The following is a 19144-nucleotide window of genomic DNA, read 5'->3' on the forward strand; positions in this document are numbered from 1 at the left end:
TCCCACTTTTAAACCAAGTTGATTAAATTTTAACACCGATATCTTCAAGTGTATTTTAGTTCCCTTATACTTTAGTTGTAAAAGGAAATAATTCCATTAACACTTAAACATATTATGTAGTTTATTTGACTTTCAAAACAAATATCGTTTATCTTAATTTCCTACAAAATAAATGATGGTTAGCTCCTAAGGGTACGTTCAGACTGGAGCATATCTATACTATTATAATAAAGCGTAAACACACTTCTTTGTTGCCTAAGATGTCAGCAATTAGAGCACATTTTTGAATAATTCTTTTATTAATAAAGAGACCTACACTTACGTCACGCTTTAGGCTATACATTTTCACGCTATTAAACTTAGGGGGTAAATATTTTGAATAAAAACCATAATGTGGGTAACAGACCATAAGCTGCTGCCAACATCGAGGAAGCAAGATTGCCTAGTTTTGTCATTTGCATTTGACAGTTTGACACATGTAAACAATAAAACAATTTTATGCTGATATTGCACGGGAACAGCTAGTTTCTAGATGAAAAAATATGTGATTTTTACGATTGAAACAAGTTTTGATTTAATTTTATACGTTTAAATTATCAATGCGTATAAACACGTTAAACTCTTAGCGATGGTTTAACTACTGAGTGCCACAGGTAGTGATTCAAACATCACTATAGTTAAAATACTTTAGTGGGACGCAATCGGTTTAAAATAAGGCGACGTCGTCACCGCCGTCAATTGAAACTCATCACGCTCTATAATTGATCACAATAAAGAGTGGCCCGAGATGGTAACCCTACTAAAATTAATGCACACTTCGATCTTTGTAATATATCAGTACTGTGTACGTTTCAAATTGTCCGGGTTATAACAATGTTGGATACAAAACATTCAATGGATACAGATGAATGTAACTAACAGATATATTGTAATGAACTCGATGGTTACGACAATTGCAATGAGTTTTCATTGTCGAAACTTGTATGATAACATTATACCTGGAATTCCTTAATCTTACTTCTTACTAATATTATAAATGCAAAAGTTTAGATGGATGGATGGATGGATGGATGTTTGTTAGTGTTTGTAGCCTAAACGGCTGAACGGATCTCTATGAAATTTGGTACAAGTTTAGCATAGTCTGGAAGAACACATAGGCTACTTTTTATGCCGGGAATAGATACGGTTCCCGTGGGATTCATTAATTTAGTTTTTTAATGTTTACTCGATCATTTTGCAACGGTTCGACATATCATATTGAAATTTGGCACAGATATAAAACAAAGTCTGGAGTACACATGGGATAAGCTTCATCCCCGAGAAATGTCCCGTTCCCGAAAGATACGTAACTTTTTGTAATTTATATAGTTTGTATGTTTTCTAATACCACGCGACGAAGTCGCGGGCAACAGCTCGTCTATCCATAATTGTGTGTGGATGTTTTGGCTTTATGAATTCTCAGTTAGCATTTCATCAGCTCATTATACGACCCTAATAAAGGTCTGGGAGTTTAACTTAAGTTATGCGACTAGGTAAGTCAACCACGGTGTATTACTGGTTGACTTCACATATTTCTTTGAATTTCTTCGCAGACTTAAAAAATGTACAGACAAGACAAAGTGAACAACATTTTTTCATCGGAACTTTCTTGAAAGGTACTTTGTTAGTTATCAAGTTTAGTGCCACCTCGTGTCTATGTATCGTAATAAAACATTTGACAAAATTACAACAATTTTTAAATGTTTAATGACGCCTATTGGCAATAAATTTAAATACAATTGTATAGACATGTGAAAAATGTTTCTAATAAAGTGTCAACTATGCCTCCTCTGTATACTGTTTTAATCTCTTGAGGCATCATGATTTCCTTTATCCAATTGTGACATTTTAAATTATCATAATACTGGCAATAAACATGTCTGCAATTTATGATTAAAATGCATTTGACATTTCCTTTTTAACAATTACAAAATTGACAGTTCGTATTGTCACGTCGTGTTTCAATTTTCTTGCTTCTATTTTACAAAACAACCATTAAAAATTGTCGAACATTGCTTTACCTACAATATACTGTGAAGAAAAGATTGTGTGAAATATTCCCGTTTCGGTAAGTGATTTCAATCCAAAAAATGTTCAATAAAAATTCCGGTTACCTTCAGTTCACTATTGTAAATGTGTACTTATGGTTTTAATAAACCAATCATTAAGTTTAAAGGTCATTTAGCATTTAGATAGCTTTAATAGGAATAAGGTTATCACCAACGTTGTCACATACGTCAAATATCCTTTAGTGAGGCTTGTGAACTAAAAATATCTAATAATGGCAGTTATCTAATAATAAGACTGCTAATTATACAAATTACAATTAATTCAGGATGGCTGGCTAGTGACTTTACTTAATTCAATTTATATAACTCTTGTAAACACAGAGTTAAACGACTTTGAAGGGTATTTATGTACTGTATATTGTATAGTATTGTATTATTCATATTAAATGGTTTCGGTAAATCTTTGCCAGAAAGCGTAGTGTATATTTATCATACTTTCACATAAAGACGAAAGATTTGTTTTTTTGTTTGTATTGAAAATACTTAAAAACTACTTGGCCGAAACAAAAGGCTTTCATCATTAAAAAGCTACATTATCAGTGAGTAACATAGGCTATGTTTTTTAATTCCACGCGGATGGAGTCGCGGGCGAAAACTAGTCTTTCTATAAAGTAGTTAAGATCTTAATAAACAATTCCAAGTAAGTCGTTACTGAGTATGATATGATGTTCAAAGAAAGGTGCTCAATTTCGCTGACTAGAACATGCAGAGTTGTCTGGGAACTAGATGACGACATTGAAGCTTGCAAACATCTTTGACAATAGATGTACAGACTAGGCATAGAGACGTTGTACTTAATAACATGCGCCAACTTTCACGAGAACAAAGGCAAAGACACGCATTTGCTGACGTGTCTATCTCTCTCTATATGGCTATTTAAAAAAAATAGATAACTACGTCAAAAAATACCATAAATTGTAGCTGCTTATACTTAAGAATATCAGGACACAATAAACAATGATAGAACTTGTTTATATTTAACAAAGAGGAGGCACGAGTTTGTCAGATCCTGTCATTTAAATGTCAAAGTAAAGAAACAATGTAGATCATTCTGAGTAGCTTATCGTATTGTAATATGAAACGGATAATAGCAAGGAAAATGATAGTTACATTATTGTTAAACGATAGCGAAACTACAGGATGTTTGTGTCCAAGTTACATTGTTGGAGGTATTTCTTCTTGATTTCTTCGAAGTTGTTTATAATAACACCTGTATTATTTTTTCAAAGCTTCAGTTAAATAGTAATTATATTAGAAACGTACATAACGTAATAGAAAATCGTTTTGCGTAAATAAATTTATCATCAACTAGCTGTTCCCATGCGGCTACAACCGCAGGTAATTATAAAAACTTCATTTTATCCTTTACATTTGTCAATTTCTCAACTGCAAACGTCAAAATGACAAGACATGATGACAATCCATGGCAATCTTGCTTCCTTGATGTTGGCTGCAACTTATGGTCTCTTTCCCACATTAGCTTTTTATCCAAAATTTTTATCAACTAAGTTTAATAGCGTGAAAGTATATAGCCTAAAGTGTGAAGTAATTGTAGGGCTTTATATTAAAAAAGAATTATTTAAAAATATTCTGTAATTACTGACATCTTAGGCAAAGAAGTGTGTGTTTACGCTTTATTATAATAGTATAGATTATAATCTAAAGTCTCCTTGAAACACAGGGTGTTCACATTACCTCGCACGCTTGTGTCAATGTACTATTGCAAGTACAGTTGGACTAAAGCATCTTTTAATTCTTTTGAAATATAATCATGCAGACGAATTTCTTATTGTCATTGCCCACGTATTTATAATGCAATTTGCTAACTCTGTACAATTTTCCTAGCTAAATAAACAAACAATAAACACACTATCAAAGATATTACTATAAAAGATAAATAACTAGCTTACACCCGCGACTCCTAACGCGTAACAATAACAATAGTAAGTAGCCTATGTGTTCTTCCAGACTATAATCAAATTTCATCGAGCTCCTTTCAGCAGATTAAGTGAAAACTTACATACATACATACATCCATCAAAACTGTCGAATTTATAATATTAGTAAAGTTAGTAGTTAAATTCCTTTAGTAGTCCCTAGGAGGGTTTGGCGTCAGGCAGGCGGCCGGCTAGTAAAAAATTAAAAGCCAAAACATTAATAATGTAAAGCCACCAAAGTTGCGGATGAAAGGAGATTGCATGTGGCTGAGATGCGTATGTTAAGATGGATGTGTGGTGTGACAAGATTGGATAAAGTTGAGAATGTGTATATTAGAGAAAGTTTGAAAGTAGCGCCAGTGGTGGAGAAATTGAGAAGCAAAAGGTTAGCGTGGTATGGACATGTTACGCGACGAGATGATGGGGACATAAACCAGAAAGTGTTAAGATTGAATGTGGATGGCTACAAAGGAAGAGGAAGACCGAAGAAAGTATGGATGGGTTGTGTGAAAGAGGATATGCTTAAGAAAAGAGTGGATTCAGATATGACGGCTGATAGAGTTGTATGGAAGAGCAGCACATACTGTGCCGGCCCTCCGTAAGGGATAAGGGCAAGTGGATAATGATGAGTAGTTAAATTCCTTTATCAGACCGATCCTATTGACATTAGTCAAGAGTATTTTAGCTACTAGATTACTCGCTACTTGACTAAATTACTAGCCTAGCGAACTAGGCGTTAAGATAATTAGTACGCTAGTAAATTACGATACTTTTATTTCTAACTACCTATTCCCATGTGATTTCATCAGCATACAATTATTTTTATTGTTTTCATGTGTCAAATTGTCAGTTGCAAATGTCACAATGACATGACATGACAAAACTTTGGTAATCGTGCTTCCTTGATGTTGGCAGCAACTTATGGTTTCTTTCCCACATTCGGGTTCTTATCCAAAATATTTACCCCCTAAGTTTAATGACGTGAAAATATATAGCCTAAAGCGTGACGTAAGTGTAGGGCTTTTTATTAAAAAAACGTATAATAATATAAGTATAATATCTAGTATATAATTGCTGACATCTTAAACAACAGAGAAGTGTGTTCACGCTTTATTATCTTACTAATATTATAAATGCGAAAGTTTAGATGGATGGATGGATGGATGTTTGTTAGCGTTTGTAGCCTAAACGGCTGAACGGATCTCCATAAAATTTGGCACAGGTTCAAAGCATAGTCTGGAAGGACACATAGGCTACTTTTTATCCCGGGAATAGTTACGGTTCCCGTGGGATTCATTAATTTAGTTTTTTAATGTTCAATCGATCATTCTGCAACGGTTCAACATATCTTATTGAAATTTGGCACAGATATAAAACAAAGTCTGGAGTACACATGAGATAAGCTTCATCCCAGAGAAATGTCCGGTTCCCGAGGGATACGTAGCTTTTTGTAATTTATATAGATAGTTCGTATGTTTTCTAATACCAAGCGGACGAAGTCGCGGGCAACAGCTCGTATTAGTATAAATAACAAAATGTACAAGTTAGATATACTGTTATTATAAACGATCGTTAGCCACAAACCTAGTTCCACGTGGTCTGATAGTGCAAAGTTTGGCAATACATGGATTAAGGTCAAACTGCGCATTGTCGGAACGAAATTACGTAAAATTTCCGTACCCTCGAACTTAGCCCCTGTTAGCTATTGTCCATTCGCTAAACTAAACTGCAACTTTCAGGTGTCAAAATTACCTTTTGTTTAATGAAAGCAGCAATGTGCATTATGTAATTAGTATTTAAATGTATTCGTTTTCAATCATGTTATAATTAAGTTAATTAAAAAAAAATTCTTATTGGAATTCTAATATTCGGTACAAATGTGTTGGGCCAAGTCTAGTTATCTCGGAGGTAACTTCAGAGTACGTCTTCAGGGACGTGCATAAGCTGAAGTTTGATAACAATATTCTCAAATGGTGCACTTATATTTAGCGAATGTGTTGCATTGTTGACCAACGTCTTGACCGCAAGCCGTCACACGCGAGGGGTTGTTGACCGCACCCCGTCTGCGGCTCGGTCTAACAGCCCCTTACCCCTACAGTCTTATCCGGCACATCTACGTAATAACAACTTGACTTCTACGTTACGTAATATACGTACGTAGTTTGTACACGTCCGATAAATTACTTTTACCTCAAACTAACATTAATTTTAAATGGGGATGACTTTACAGTACCAAAAGATTTTCTCGGAATTGAATTGGGATTTAATCTATATTATTATAATAAAGCGTAAACACACACTTCTTTGTTGCCTAAGATGTCAGCAATAACAGAATATTTTAGAATAATTATTTTTTTATTAAATAGCCAAACACGTCACGCTTTAGGCTATATACTTTCACGCTATTAAGCTTAGGGGGTAAATATTTTGGATAAAATCCTAAAGGGAAAAGAGACCATAAGTTGCTGCCAACATCAAGGAAGCAAGATTGCCAAGGTTTGTCATGTCATGTCATTTTGACATTTGCTGTTGATAATTTAACAAATGTAAACATTATTAAAATTTTCACAATTTCATGCGGATGGAACCGCACAGGAACAACTAGTATAGACTATTTTTTTTAATTTCACGTGGACGAAGTCTCGATTCTCAGTAATTTCAAAGCCGAAGTGAATAATTTACATAAAACTTTTCATGCCCATTCTCGTGTAATTGCGGAATTACTATAAAATTGTCGGAACAGGTAGCTTGAGGCTATTAAAGTGCTCATTATGGGGAAATGCAGTTTTATAACAACTGCTTTGAAGTTGGGACGTAATTGAAAACACGAATCATACCTATTCTGGAATTATTCTTGACAATTAAAATTACTAAATGAATTTTAATGTTTAGATGGATGGATGGACAATCATAAACACTTAATATTGTTAATATTAAATAATAACACAAATTTTAGAATTTCCTAAATAAATGCCCTAAAGGTTTCTTTTCTATGTCCTTAAAGGGGTACACTTTAATTTTCCCTACAAAATACGTAATCAAATTGGATGGTTCAATGTACAGAAGGATAGAGTTCAAAGTGCACGGGCATTAAGACCAAATGCAATGGATATTGTAATGTCGTGCTAGTGTACTCCGCTACCCGCTAGCTACCTACAGCCTGCAACCTACTACCTGCTAGACTTTGATTTATGTCCCGTTTACGATTCTCGGTATGGTACCACAAACGATCCCGACTTTAATGATACCGTGTGCGTTTTACCAGCAATACCATTAAAACTTTTAGTTGAAAGTAACTAAGACTTGAATTATTTACATTTTATTATTAATTAAATTAAGAAGGAAATAAAGAGTACTATTAAAATATTTAATAACCTCTTATGTATATCTATACTTCTATACAAAATGTAATAAAGTAAAAATGTAAAAATGTAAAAATGTAATAAAGAGGAAAGATTTTTATTTTTATATGTATTTGATTCACGTAAAAACTACTGTGCCGATTTCAAAAACACTTTCACCATTACAAAGGTAATTTATCTGTGAGTAACGTAGGCTATATTTTATATTGTTTTTTTAATTACACGCAGGCGAAATCGCGAGCAACAGCTAGTTTTAAATGTAAATCATTAATTAAAAGTATCGAAACTTGTTTTTTTCATTTCTTTACAGAGTATTGATGACAAAATAATTCTATTAGGTTTGTTTAGTTACACAATAAAAGCTAGAATTCGTATATTAGTAATTGATAACCGTAGTTCGAAAAAATGTTCCTCCGAAAAAACACGCCTCGTAGCATATTTAAATTCAGTCTACGTCGCTACGCCTTTGAAACCGCATGCCTTCGTAGACCATCTACGTTGTAGCATACTTGGGACACGCGAATTATTACGAGTTATTTATTAAGTTACAAAGTTTTAAGTTAAAATTAATTGTTATAGATGTGTTTGGAATGCGGTGAAATGTGGTAAGTTGTCATGTTTTTGGTATCTTTTTTACGACCGAGTTCGTCAGATTTATAGTCATGTAATAATTCTTTAGTATGGTTTGTTTTATTAGATACAAGTATATTTAGTTATGAATTTATATTTTTGAATTTTTGCGAATGTCCATATCTTTGTAAATTACGAGAACGTTATTATTGTACAGCTGTAGAATGCTGTTATTTTTATACGAATCTTGCCAAAAGTATCGTAAAAAAAATAATAAAACCAGCAAAAAAAAAGATTAATTCTTTCTAAGAGATAGTTACATCTAAATTTAATTATAAATGTATGATGGACCCAAACTTAACATCAAAATTTCAGTTTCATTCCAGTGTTTGTTACCTATACGCAAAAATTCGATATTTCCATATACATAAACTAGATTTTACTCGTGACTTTGTCTGTAGACTTAACGAAAAACCCTACTATAAGTTCTTCCAGATGTTATTTAATATCTATGCCAAATTTTATTAAGATCCCTTGAGGAGTTTTAGAGGTATGTCTTTTTTTTATAATATAAGGTGGCAAACGAGTAAGCGGCCAGTTACATCCACCGAAATGGAAAGCGACCGCTGCCCATAAACATCCGCAATTGCAGATACGTGATCATAAACATTCATCCATCTGAACATTCGCTTTTATAATATGAAGAGCGGGCGCATTTGACAATTGCTCAACTCTTGTGCGATTGTCTATTGTTTCGCAGTAAATTCAACTGTTTAGTTGCACAAATAAAAATCGAGTAGTGTAACCATATAAGCTGATAGGAATCAAAGCAAGACTAAACAGTTGTGCGCAAAACCGGCATATCTGAAGTTTAGTCAATGAAAATGTTATGCCGCAATATCTCGTTATAACCGCAACGGAATTCTTCAGATATTGTTCCTGTACTTTTTTATTGATTAGCAATATTAACATGACGGGAGTAAATCGCTACGGGCACGCGACGGGCACGCGACGAGCACGCGACGGTTTTTTTTACTTGCGCGATGCTTGCAAGGGAACTTTATGAGCTTTGTTGCGATTTGTGATTATAATATGAATAAGTTTGCATTTAAATTAGTCTATAGACTTATCGGCAGATAGTTTAGTCGGGTGCTTATTCAATTTGAGCATATAGATGTGCCTATACACCGATTTCGTTTTATTATGATTTTGGCCTCAACTGAAATTAAATCCAATTATTTGAGCTCCTAAATATTTTTATTTTAATTTTTAGATACCAATTTATGTTAGTAATAAGATAGATGCGGACGTTTAGATGGCCACATGTATGGATGTTTGTTAGAGTTTGTAGCCTCTGCTGAAAGGATCTCGATAAAATTTGGCATGGAAGTCACAATCTTCTTCTGTCGTCGCTTTTTCCCCGTTATTTGGTGTCGACCTTCCTCGTCCTAAGTCTCCAGACAGCACGAATCTTAGAGGCTTGTTCGTCAAAGTTTATTTCATTCATATCTTATTAGATCGTCATCAGCAAAGTAGGTGGTCTTCCACGGGTTCGCGTCGTCGGCAAGTGTAGCATAGAAGTAATAATCAAGTCAAGTATATTTTTTTTAATACCATGAGAGAGTCGCGGGTAACAGCTATGTAATACGGCGAATGCTAAGGTCTATTTAAGTCTTAGATTATACCTTTCTAATGACTCATAGTCGTGTAAAAAGTTGTCAGTACGTCAGTGCAGGTCCTCGTAGCCGCTGCTACTGCGACGCGGTGCGGTTTAGGTAACTCGATATTTATGAAGATGGTACAAACACGCACTAAAGACACGCCATTTCTGCCCGCTCTATGATTTTCCCCTTTAAAAATACATTGGTAATTGGTTTTGTGCTACGTAATTTGTAGTTTTTGTTTAATAATTTGCTCAAATGTAACTAGTTTTCAAATTGTTATATTAAGAACCACAGCACAAAAGTTGTGCGATTGTCGATTGTTTCGCATCCGATTTATGTTTTGTTACTCAACTAAAATTCAAGTGCACATGCAAAGCGAGACTAAACAGTTGTGACATAGTTTAGTCATAAGTGTGCTCAAGTAGGTAGTAAGGTCGTGTATTTCGAGATTCAAGTCTTCGACCCTTTCACTATTCGGCTATCGGTGCTATGCGATTAAGGGCTTTGTTTTTTTTTAATTAAAACTAGAGCTTTACCAAGATCTTACCCGATATTAAGTAGTGATGTGGTCCAAGGATGGTACGCGATAGCTAAATCTCGTAAGTACCCATTCACCCATCTCTTATTTGTTTAGTAAAACAATTTACAATGGTTATTAGTTGACTATAAGGGCAATCAATGTAATTAGATTCTATTCTAGGCAGGTACGGTTGACAACACAGCCCTAATTGCGACCAAACTGTCCCTATGACATTGACATAGAAGGCTATCGTCACGCCATCGTCGTATCGGTGTAAACATAGACGTGCGTCATGTTCCAACCAAGTATCACGTAATCTGATCTTATCTGCTTAATATTCGGCCACATTCGAATGTTTGTAATTGATTTTGCTGTCGGTACAACGTTTGTATAATAATACTTAGAATAGATTGTAAAATACGTTTTTGACAAAGTATGTACAGTCAGGGAATCTAATATTGTTTGCTACTATCATACTAATGTTGTAAATGCGAAAGTTGGGATGGATGGATTTGTTACAGTTTGTAGCCTAAACTGCTGAACGGATTTATATGAAATTTGGTATAGATGTAGTCTGGAAGAACACATAGGCAACTCACTTTTGTTTTAATTAATTCCATGCGGATGGAGTCGCGGGTGATAGCTAGTTAAAATAAAATTGAAATGGGTTTTCAAATCCATTATTTATTATTTGAACTTTAATTGATTTCTATTTGCCATTGTTTGCGTTTGTAATTCACATGTAATGACGCTGACGACACCTGTCCGTGACCCCAGCTGTCACCAGTGTTTGAACAAACATTTGTCACAATTATTGGCCGAGCATTGTATGAACTAGATGACCTTCAAACAAAGTGATTTCCACGAGGGCGAAACAGTAAGGCAGTACCACATGAAAGGATAAACGATACGGACAAAGCTTATGAACATAAAAAAATATGCCTATTTTAGTAAGGTTGTCGGTAAAGAGAACAGGACGATTTTAACAGTATGTTTACATAATGGCAGTACTAGTCTCCTACTCTACCTTCGTGTGAAATTATTATAACAAAAATAGCTTTAATCGTTTGATGTATTATTTCGTTTTATGAAATAAAGCTATCGTTGATACTGTTTATGAACTATGTAATCAAGAAATTACTTTGATGAATAGATATGTTGAATGTTTTATTATAATTGCATATCGATTTTGTTTGTTAATAATTTGGAAGACAAATAAAATAAGGGAACGTAAGTAAATTGGCTAAAGTACAACTTAAGTTGACGTTATTTACACACGATAGTGTACTAATCTGAGTTTTATAGAAAATGACATTTTTAATGTTCATGTTTCTTTTGTGCTTTTATATTGTCATATTTTTATCAAATACTAGCTGTTGCTTGCGACTTCGTCCGCGTGAAATTAAAAAATTATAATATAGTAGCTTTTTAATGGTGTAAGACTTTTTGAAATCGGCCCAGTAGTTTTTAAGTTATTTCAATGCATACAAAATTACAAATCTTTTTATAATGTTAGTAAATACCTTTTGAAATGTCACTATTTTAGCATAATCATACTTCATACTTCATACTAATATTATAAATGTGAAAGTTTAGATGGATGGATGTTTGTTAGAGTTTGTAGACCAAACGGCTGAACTGATTTCGATGAAATACTATAAATGTAGAGGATAGTTTGGAAGAACACAGGCTACTCACTTTCGTTTTTTTTTTTAATTCCACGCGGACGAAGTCGCGGGCAAATGCTAGTAGATGATAATACTCACTTATTAGATGTAATATGACAAATAATATTGAAAACGTTGTTCTAAAGTATTTGAATAAATAAGTACTTAATAGCGGTAAGGTTTTATTAGAAAGTAAGGAGGGGTAAAGATTTCGTTCTTACTGTGTGATTAGTGGTATAGCGTGGGAGAGCGCATGCGGTGGAAGTGGTAGAAGTTACAAGCGTTTAGCGACATAATTATGAGAGACTAAATGATGACGTTTTACATAAAAGACTCTTTATATTCTTTTCTCAAATTAAATGTATACTTTTTATTACTTAAATATTCCGCATATTCTCCTTAAAATAAAGGGGAAAATTTATAAAACCGTCGTAAGACCTGTCATGATGTATGGATCTGAATGTTGGGCAGTAAAAGGGACGGATGAAAGGAGAATACATGTGGCGGAAATGCAAATGTTAGATGGATGTGTGGGGTAACCCTATTGGATAAGATACGAAATGAGTATATTAGAGGAAGTTTGAGAGTAGCCCCAGTGGTTGAGAAAATAAGGAGTAAAAGGTTAGAGTGGTATGGGCATGTTATGGGAAGGGATGAATCGCATGTAACAAGAAGGATGTTAGTTATGAATGTGGAGGTACATCGGTAGAGGTAGACCTAGAAAGAGATGGATGGATTGCGTGAAAGGTGACATGATCAAGAAGGGAGTGATGACTGAGATGACGCATGATAGAGTGCTTTGGAGGACGAAAACCCGGTGTGCCGACCATACGGGAGTAGGATAAGGCAGGGGAGATGATGACTTAAATCCTCAAAAATATTGATTGTTTCAATAGTGGCCCTCAACTGGTATATAGCAACGACCTTATAGAAGACACGTATAAATTAAAATGTTGATGATTTGGTTATTTTTTTTATCATAAACCATGTTTAGTTGGACATCAAGACAGCATGAATACGTAATAAAGTCCGCTACTGTCGGTCAACTAGGTCATAGATTGTCTAGTAATTATCACGTGCGAAATAGGTCGTCAAGAAAGCTGTCAGCTGGTGAATTAAATATTTATTCGCTGAAGTACAGTAAGGAAATCTGGCCGTGTATCACATAAAAAACTAATTTAGTTTGCACGTTTTGTAAGTGTTGAAACGACAGGGTTCTGAAAGTTGGACACCGCGGAGTTCCTCTACTGTAGTAAAAAAAACCTTTTTTAGTATACCAGATAACAGATATTTTTTTTTTACTTTTTTTAATCGTAAATATCTAACAGTAGTGGGCATGACTTCTTTGCAATCCCGCATTTTCTCATCCCTTCCAATCTATCGATTGAAAAATGTTGTTAGATCTTAAATGTTGATCTGAATGCTTACATGCATGATTTTTTCGTTTTAAATGCCATAAATTGGAAGTAGTAAATTGAAAACTTAAAGGAAAAAAAAATATTTTTCAAAATTATTGCGTAAGGAAAGACCGATGTATTTAAATTTAAGGGTTAAATTTCGTTTTTTTTTTCAACTTTTCTTTCAGTTATTACTTGAAGATATAAAGATGTGTGTGTTGCGATCCGGCTGTACAGCGTCCCCCCGCGCGGCTCCCGCCCCCCTCGCCTAGCGCACGCGGCATGGACAAGTACGAGCAACTATCTGTTGTAAGTAAATTCGGTCTTTATATAGGTTATGTAATGTAGATAAGCTTCTCAAGATAAGACCTGGCTTTTTAGAGGTCCTAATAGTGACAAGTCAACGACAGCTAGCATTTACTTACTAGGTGATTTTGCGCGAATGTTGCGGCAGTGGAAACTTATACTAATAGTGAAATGGGTATATATCTTTGGGTCATCGCTAATTCATCGACATAACAAGTTATAAATGCGTTGCCAACATTTGAGATGAACGTACACTTTCAGTGCATGTTGTTTAGTTCATTACGAGTAGTTTGGCAATCTATGGTAAAGATTTTGACGTCATTATTATTAAAATGTCGCATGTAGGTAGGTGAAGGATCATATGGCGTGGTGCTGAAGTGCCGGCGGCGAGACAACGGCCAGCTCGTCGCCATCAAGAAATTTCTGGAGACGGAGGACGACGCCGCCGTCCGCAAGATGGCGCTCAGAGAGATACGCATGCTTAAGGTCAGCATCTAAAGGTCAAATATCGCCTACATGCAGATTGGTAGTCAAGAAGAAATCGGCGCAACACGAGATCTTCGGCATATACGTCACTATGACAGCTGTCAATGTCATTCAAACGTATGAGAATAGCGCGCCATTATTGCAGTTAATTACGTTGTTAGAATTTTATTAATGTCTAAAAGTACATATTTAAAAAGTACCATAAGAATATTGAAATAGTCGCTTTAATAAATATCATCGTGTCAGGCCCCGCACCACGAAATTACGTGGATGATGTCTATAGGACCATTCCGGGAAGCGATAGTTGAATCACAACATACTTATGCCTACCATTATAGCAATATGCCGCTATTATACTCTTTATTTTCTATATTTTCCTAGTCTTACTCAGAACTGTATCTTTTCAGAAATTGCGGCACGACCACTTGGTGAACATGATAGAAGTGTTCCGTCGCAAGCGGCGTTTCTATCTGGTCTTCGAGTATCTAGACCACACCCTGCTGGACGAGCTAGAGGCAGCTCGCGGCGGCCTTGGCGACCACACCTCGCGTAGACATCTCTACCAGCTGCTCAAAGGCATCGATTACTGCCATCAGAACTCGGTAACTAACTATGACTTGTAAATCATAAGGAGATTGGTCATTTTGTACATGAGCTTTGACTTGAAATACAACTTAGTCACTTGTGTGTCTAACGGACGTAGACGGTACTAGTCAATTTAAGAATTCAGTTTTGGAACGGTACTCTCATCTTTCTTTCAGTCTTCCACTGCTGTCTACTGATACGATAAACGTGCTTGGATCTGACATCGTTTTTAGTGCACACAGCAAAGGAATGGAACAAGTTGCCGGCGTCAGTGTTCCCGTAGTTGTAACGTGGGTGCCTTTAAGAGCAGTGCGCATCTGTATTTACTGAACTATCGCGTATCATCCTCCGACTACATCTTCACTTTGGTCTAGGTGGGATCGCGGTCAAGCGCTGGTTTATACATGATAAAAAAATGTAAAGGCAATTGCAACGTTGTTAATTTTCCCTAGCTTTTGTATTTATGGTAGTCGTTACTATTGCCGTAGATAATCCATCGCGACGTGAAGCCGGAGAACGTGCTGGTATCGCAGGAAGGTGTTGTGAAGCTGTGCGATCTAGGGTTTGCGCGCGCCCTCGCGGCCCCCGGCGAGCCTTACACGGAGTACGTAGCAACGCGCTGGTATCGAGCACCCGAGCTGCTCGTTGCAGAACACAGGTATATGAAACAGAAACTATGGAGGTATAAAAACTAGAGAATGTTTGCTTTATTCAGTATTTTTATGCAAACTGCAGGTACGGTCCGGAGGTAGACATCTGGGCGATTGGTTGCCTGTTCGCGGAGATGCTGTCGGGTGATCCTCTCTTCCCGGGAGACTCTGACATCGATCAGCTCGCGCTCATCATCAGAACTGTTGGTGAGATTGTAATACTTTTAACGGTATAGCATCTATAGTCCGTAAAGAAAAATTTAGAACACAAGATAGACGGGTTTAAGATGACTTTAAAGTCTTTGCGTTTACTTGTGACAGGGAAGCTAGCACCGAGACACCAGCAAGTGGTGTCCCGTCTGTCGGGCGGTGCGGCGCTGGGCGGGCAGGGCGGCGCGTGCGGTGCGGGCGCGGCACGGGGCTCGCTGCCCGGAGCGGGCGCCGCGCGAGACCTGCTCGCAGCCTGTTTGCGAACAGAGCCACGCGCGCGACCCACAGCCACGGTTCTGCTTAGACATAAGTTAGTCAATACAAATAGCTAACTAAGGTATAAATTTCGACGTGTTTAAAGACAATGTAATGCAAAGGTCCCTTTTATAAAGTACTAGCTTTCGCCCGCAACTCCTTCCGCGTCGAATTGAAAAAATAAAAGTTAATAAGCCTATGTGTTCTTCAAGTCTTTCCTCTACATCTGTACCAAATTTCATCGAGATCCGTTCAGCAGTTTAGGCTACAAACTCTAACAAACATCCACCCATCTAAACTTTTACATTTATATTATTATAATAGTAAAGTATTTAAATACCTTAAAAATGACAAGTACCTTACTTCATAGGATCCTAAAAATGATTTAATAAAATGTTCAATATAGTAATGGAATCACTATTTCCAGATATTTCACCGCGGATGGTTTCGCAGAGAGCTTTAATGCCGAGCTCAGAGCGAAGTTAGGCAAAGAGATACGGGTGAGTTGGTTAAATTTATAGTTATTATTCTATCAATGTAAATATTCTTCATTATCTGTGGCACTACAGCCGCGGGTGGGCCTGGTCCAGTAAACTTCTCCAATTCTGTCTATTTTGAGCCTTTTACTTCCTTGACGCCGATGTTCTTAAGATCACGTTCGACGTCATCTAAGTTTCGGCTTACCACGTACTTTAATGTAAACATTCAAGCAGAAAATAAAATAAACCATAACCATATTTATCCTTGTAGAAATGAGGAAATTAATGATAAGATATTTTAATTAATATATAAGTTTAATTAAATTTTGATTTAAAAATCTCTTTTCGTCTGATAAGTGTGGTGCCGGAGGCCTAATTTAAGTCCCTTTCTCTTTACCACCCTTTTGTTATAAAAAGAGGATGGGAAGAGGAAGTGGATTTGAGTGTGACAGTGGAGTAGATGCATAAGAAGGGGAAATATCCTCTTTATGTGCGTCTCCTCCTCCGTCTGATAAGGGTAGGCTACGCATCTGCAATTGCGGATGTCTATGGGCAGCGGTCACTTCGCCATTTTGGCGATTTCAGGTGGCCGTTTGCTCGTTTGCCACCTTATGTTATAAAAAAAAACTCAAAATTTTTCTATGTTCTAGACACCCCCGGCGCAGCAGAGCACGGCGCGCAGCGGCAAACCGCGTCAACAGTGGACCCTCAGTATTATGCAAGTGAGTATTACGTTTTATTACATCTCTATGAACATATACACTATTTTAAAACACCAATTCCTATTCGTCTTTATCTGTACTAATATTATAAAGAGAAAAGATATGTACATATTTTTGTTTTGTACTCAAAAACTACTGGGCTGATTCAAAAATTCATTCACCGTTAGAATTGTAATTTGTCTGTGAGTAACATTTTTAATTGTTATTTAATTTCACGCGGGTGTAGTCACGAGCAACAGCTAGTTTTATATAATTCACATTTGTATAATGATTTTCTTGTATTTTCAGCCGGAAAATAACAGTTCGAGAACAAACAGTACGAATGGGGAATCTCTCATTGATTATAATTACAACCCCAGTAAGTACATCTAATGCACAGATAATCATACAACGATAAAACGTCATCAAATTAAGTTGTACGTAACTACTTGTAACGCCATCTATTGATATATCCGTTACACTGCATTTACAAAGAAATTGAACCCAATGTTTACTTGCCAATAAAGTCAAAGACGAGATGCGTTTCCTTATTAAGAACAAGCAAGTATAATATATTCCTTATTAAGAGAATTTTGTATGTTTATTTCATAGCATCGTGTCTGACTATACGACTTTTTAGAGTGTAATATTATTGTGTTGGTAGGTTCGGAAGCGCCGACAGAGGGCGCGCCGGCCGCAAAGAAATCGTCTAGCGTCTTGTCGACCACACTGTCGTCGCACGTGACTGAAACTGACGAGGTAAGTATAGAGAGCGCCTTAAAACGTACATCGCTTTTTGTAAGAAAAATTAGTTTCATGTTTTTACGCAAGATGGCAATGTTTTAGGTTTCAGAATATGTAAAAAATATTATGTTGCCAGGCGAGTGCGTCTTTGCCGGCGCCTCGGCCTCCCGTCACACGCTCCCTCTCACGCCTCGTCAACGAAACATTCCAGGTAACTGACGGAATCAGGTTCTTTATCAAATTTTAAGGTGATTTTAGATTAATTACTAATTAGATTGTTGACACACTTGTGTGTGCAAATTGTAACCAAATTTCAGTCACGAAAAAAGTGAATACGACAAACTACATGAAATCTAATAGAAATAATTCTTCTTTGTTTTCAGACATTTCCTGTCCCCGTCAGCACCTACCCAAGAACACCCTATATAAAGAAGTAAGTATTAATAAATCTTTAAGTTGAGTTAAGTCTAGAATTTTCTTCCCATTACACTACGTTTTTTGTATATTAAATTGAAATTCTCAAACAGGGTGAACAGCAAGCTGGTGATTGACAAAGATATGTTGGGGCAATGTCTTAAGAAATCTACGAAATCTCATCCCCCCAACTTCTCTTTACCTTATGTTCCGGGAGGTAAGAATAACTTTCTTTCAAGAATTAACATTTTAATGCGGTATGAACTAATTTATTTGTAACACGTAGTTTTTTTAATACTTAATTACAATACATGTATTTTACGTTTATATTCATGTAGTTAATATTTAAAATAACATTTTTATTTCAGCCAGTAACAGCCCCATGAAGAAAGCCAAAAAGCCTCTAGCACATTCCGTCAGATCCTACGATACCTGGGATACTATGGTTAGCAAATTATCAAATAACTAACTGTTGCTGGCGACTATTCTCGCATAGAATTTTAAAAAAACATAGGTTATATGTTACTCACTGATAACGTAGCTTTTTAATGATGAAAGATTTTTTGGAATCGGCCTAGTAGTTTTTGAGTTGTACATACATACAAAAATACAAATCTTTCCTCTTTACAATATTAGAGTAGATTTCAGCTGACCACTGCAACATATTATCACATATGATATTGTACGATCCATAGATGGCGTTGTTTTAAATTTGCTTTTTGCGATACAGCGCGGTGCAACAGAGTCTACTTTCGAGGCTCGCACGCCGACCAACCTGCCGTACATGTGACTCTACAAGCACGGCTTCTATAAGCTGTGCAACCGCCACTGACTTGTACACAATGTACATGCACCGCCTGCGACTTACTGACGACCGTAATAGTTCAATGTTCAGTCAACAGACTTGTGTCAAGCGTATACATTTTCAGTTAACGTTTGTACACTTTGTACATGTTCAGTGTTCAGTAACTTGTGTACAGTACATATGCAGTCAGTATGCAGTCAGTACTGTAATAAACAGTAATGTTCAGTGAAAATTGTGAAATTTATATAAACAATGATTTAGCAACAGGGACTTATTTTTAACTT

General features: G+C 36.1%; 1 protein-coding gene across 1 annotated transcript; it reads left to right on the forward strand.

Moving 5' to 3' along the window:
• Positions 1-13440: 13440 nt before the first annotated feature.
• Positions 13441-19046, forward strand: LOC106110704 (cyclin-dependent kinase-like 1). The gene is made up of 15 exons (XM_013292603.1): positions 13441-13534; positions 13877-14017; positions 14425-14619; positions 15091-15260; positions 15338-15459; positions 15574-15772; positions 16145-16217; positions 16847-16918; positions 17207-17276; positions 17562-17656; positions 17778-17852; positions 18025-18074; positions 18169-18272; positions 18424-18500; positions 18786-19046. The coding sequence occupies exons 1-15, from the start codon at positions 13508-13510 to the stop codon at positions 18843-18845; spliced, it is 1530 nt and encodes a 509-aa protein (XP_013148057.1). The 5' UTR covers positions 13441-13507; the 3' UTR covers positions 18846-19046.
• Positions 19047-19144: the final 98 nt, after the last annotated feature.

Source organism: Papilio polytes, unplaced genomic scaffold (genome assembly GCF_000836215.1).
Source record: "Papilio polytes unplaced genomic scaffold, Ppol_1.0 DF824191.1, whole genome shotgun sequence".
In the NCBI taxonomy this organism is placed as follows: Eukaryota; Metazoa; Arthropoda; class Insecta; order Lepidoptera; family Papilionidae; genus Papilio; species Papilio polytes.

Excerpts from the sequence above, each read along its gene's own strand:
- LOC106110704 (XM_013292603.1), top strand. The coding sequence starts at position 13,508 with ATGGACAAGTACGAGCAACTATCTGTT. Across the intron at positions 14,620-15,090 it reads ATTACTGCCATCAGAACTCG|ATAATCCATCGCGACGTGAA; the intron begins GTAACTAACTAT and ends CTATTGCCGTAG. Across the intron at positions 18,075-18,168 it reads AGAACACCCTATATAAAGAA|GGTGAACAGCAAGCTGGTGA; the intron begins GTAAGTATTAAT and ends ATTCTCAAACAG.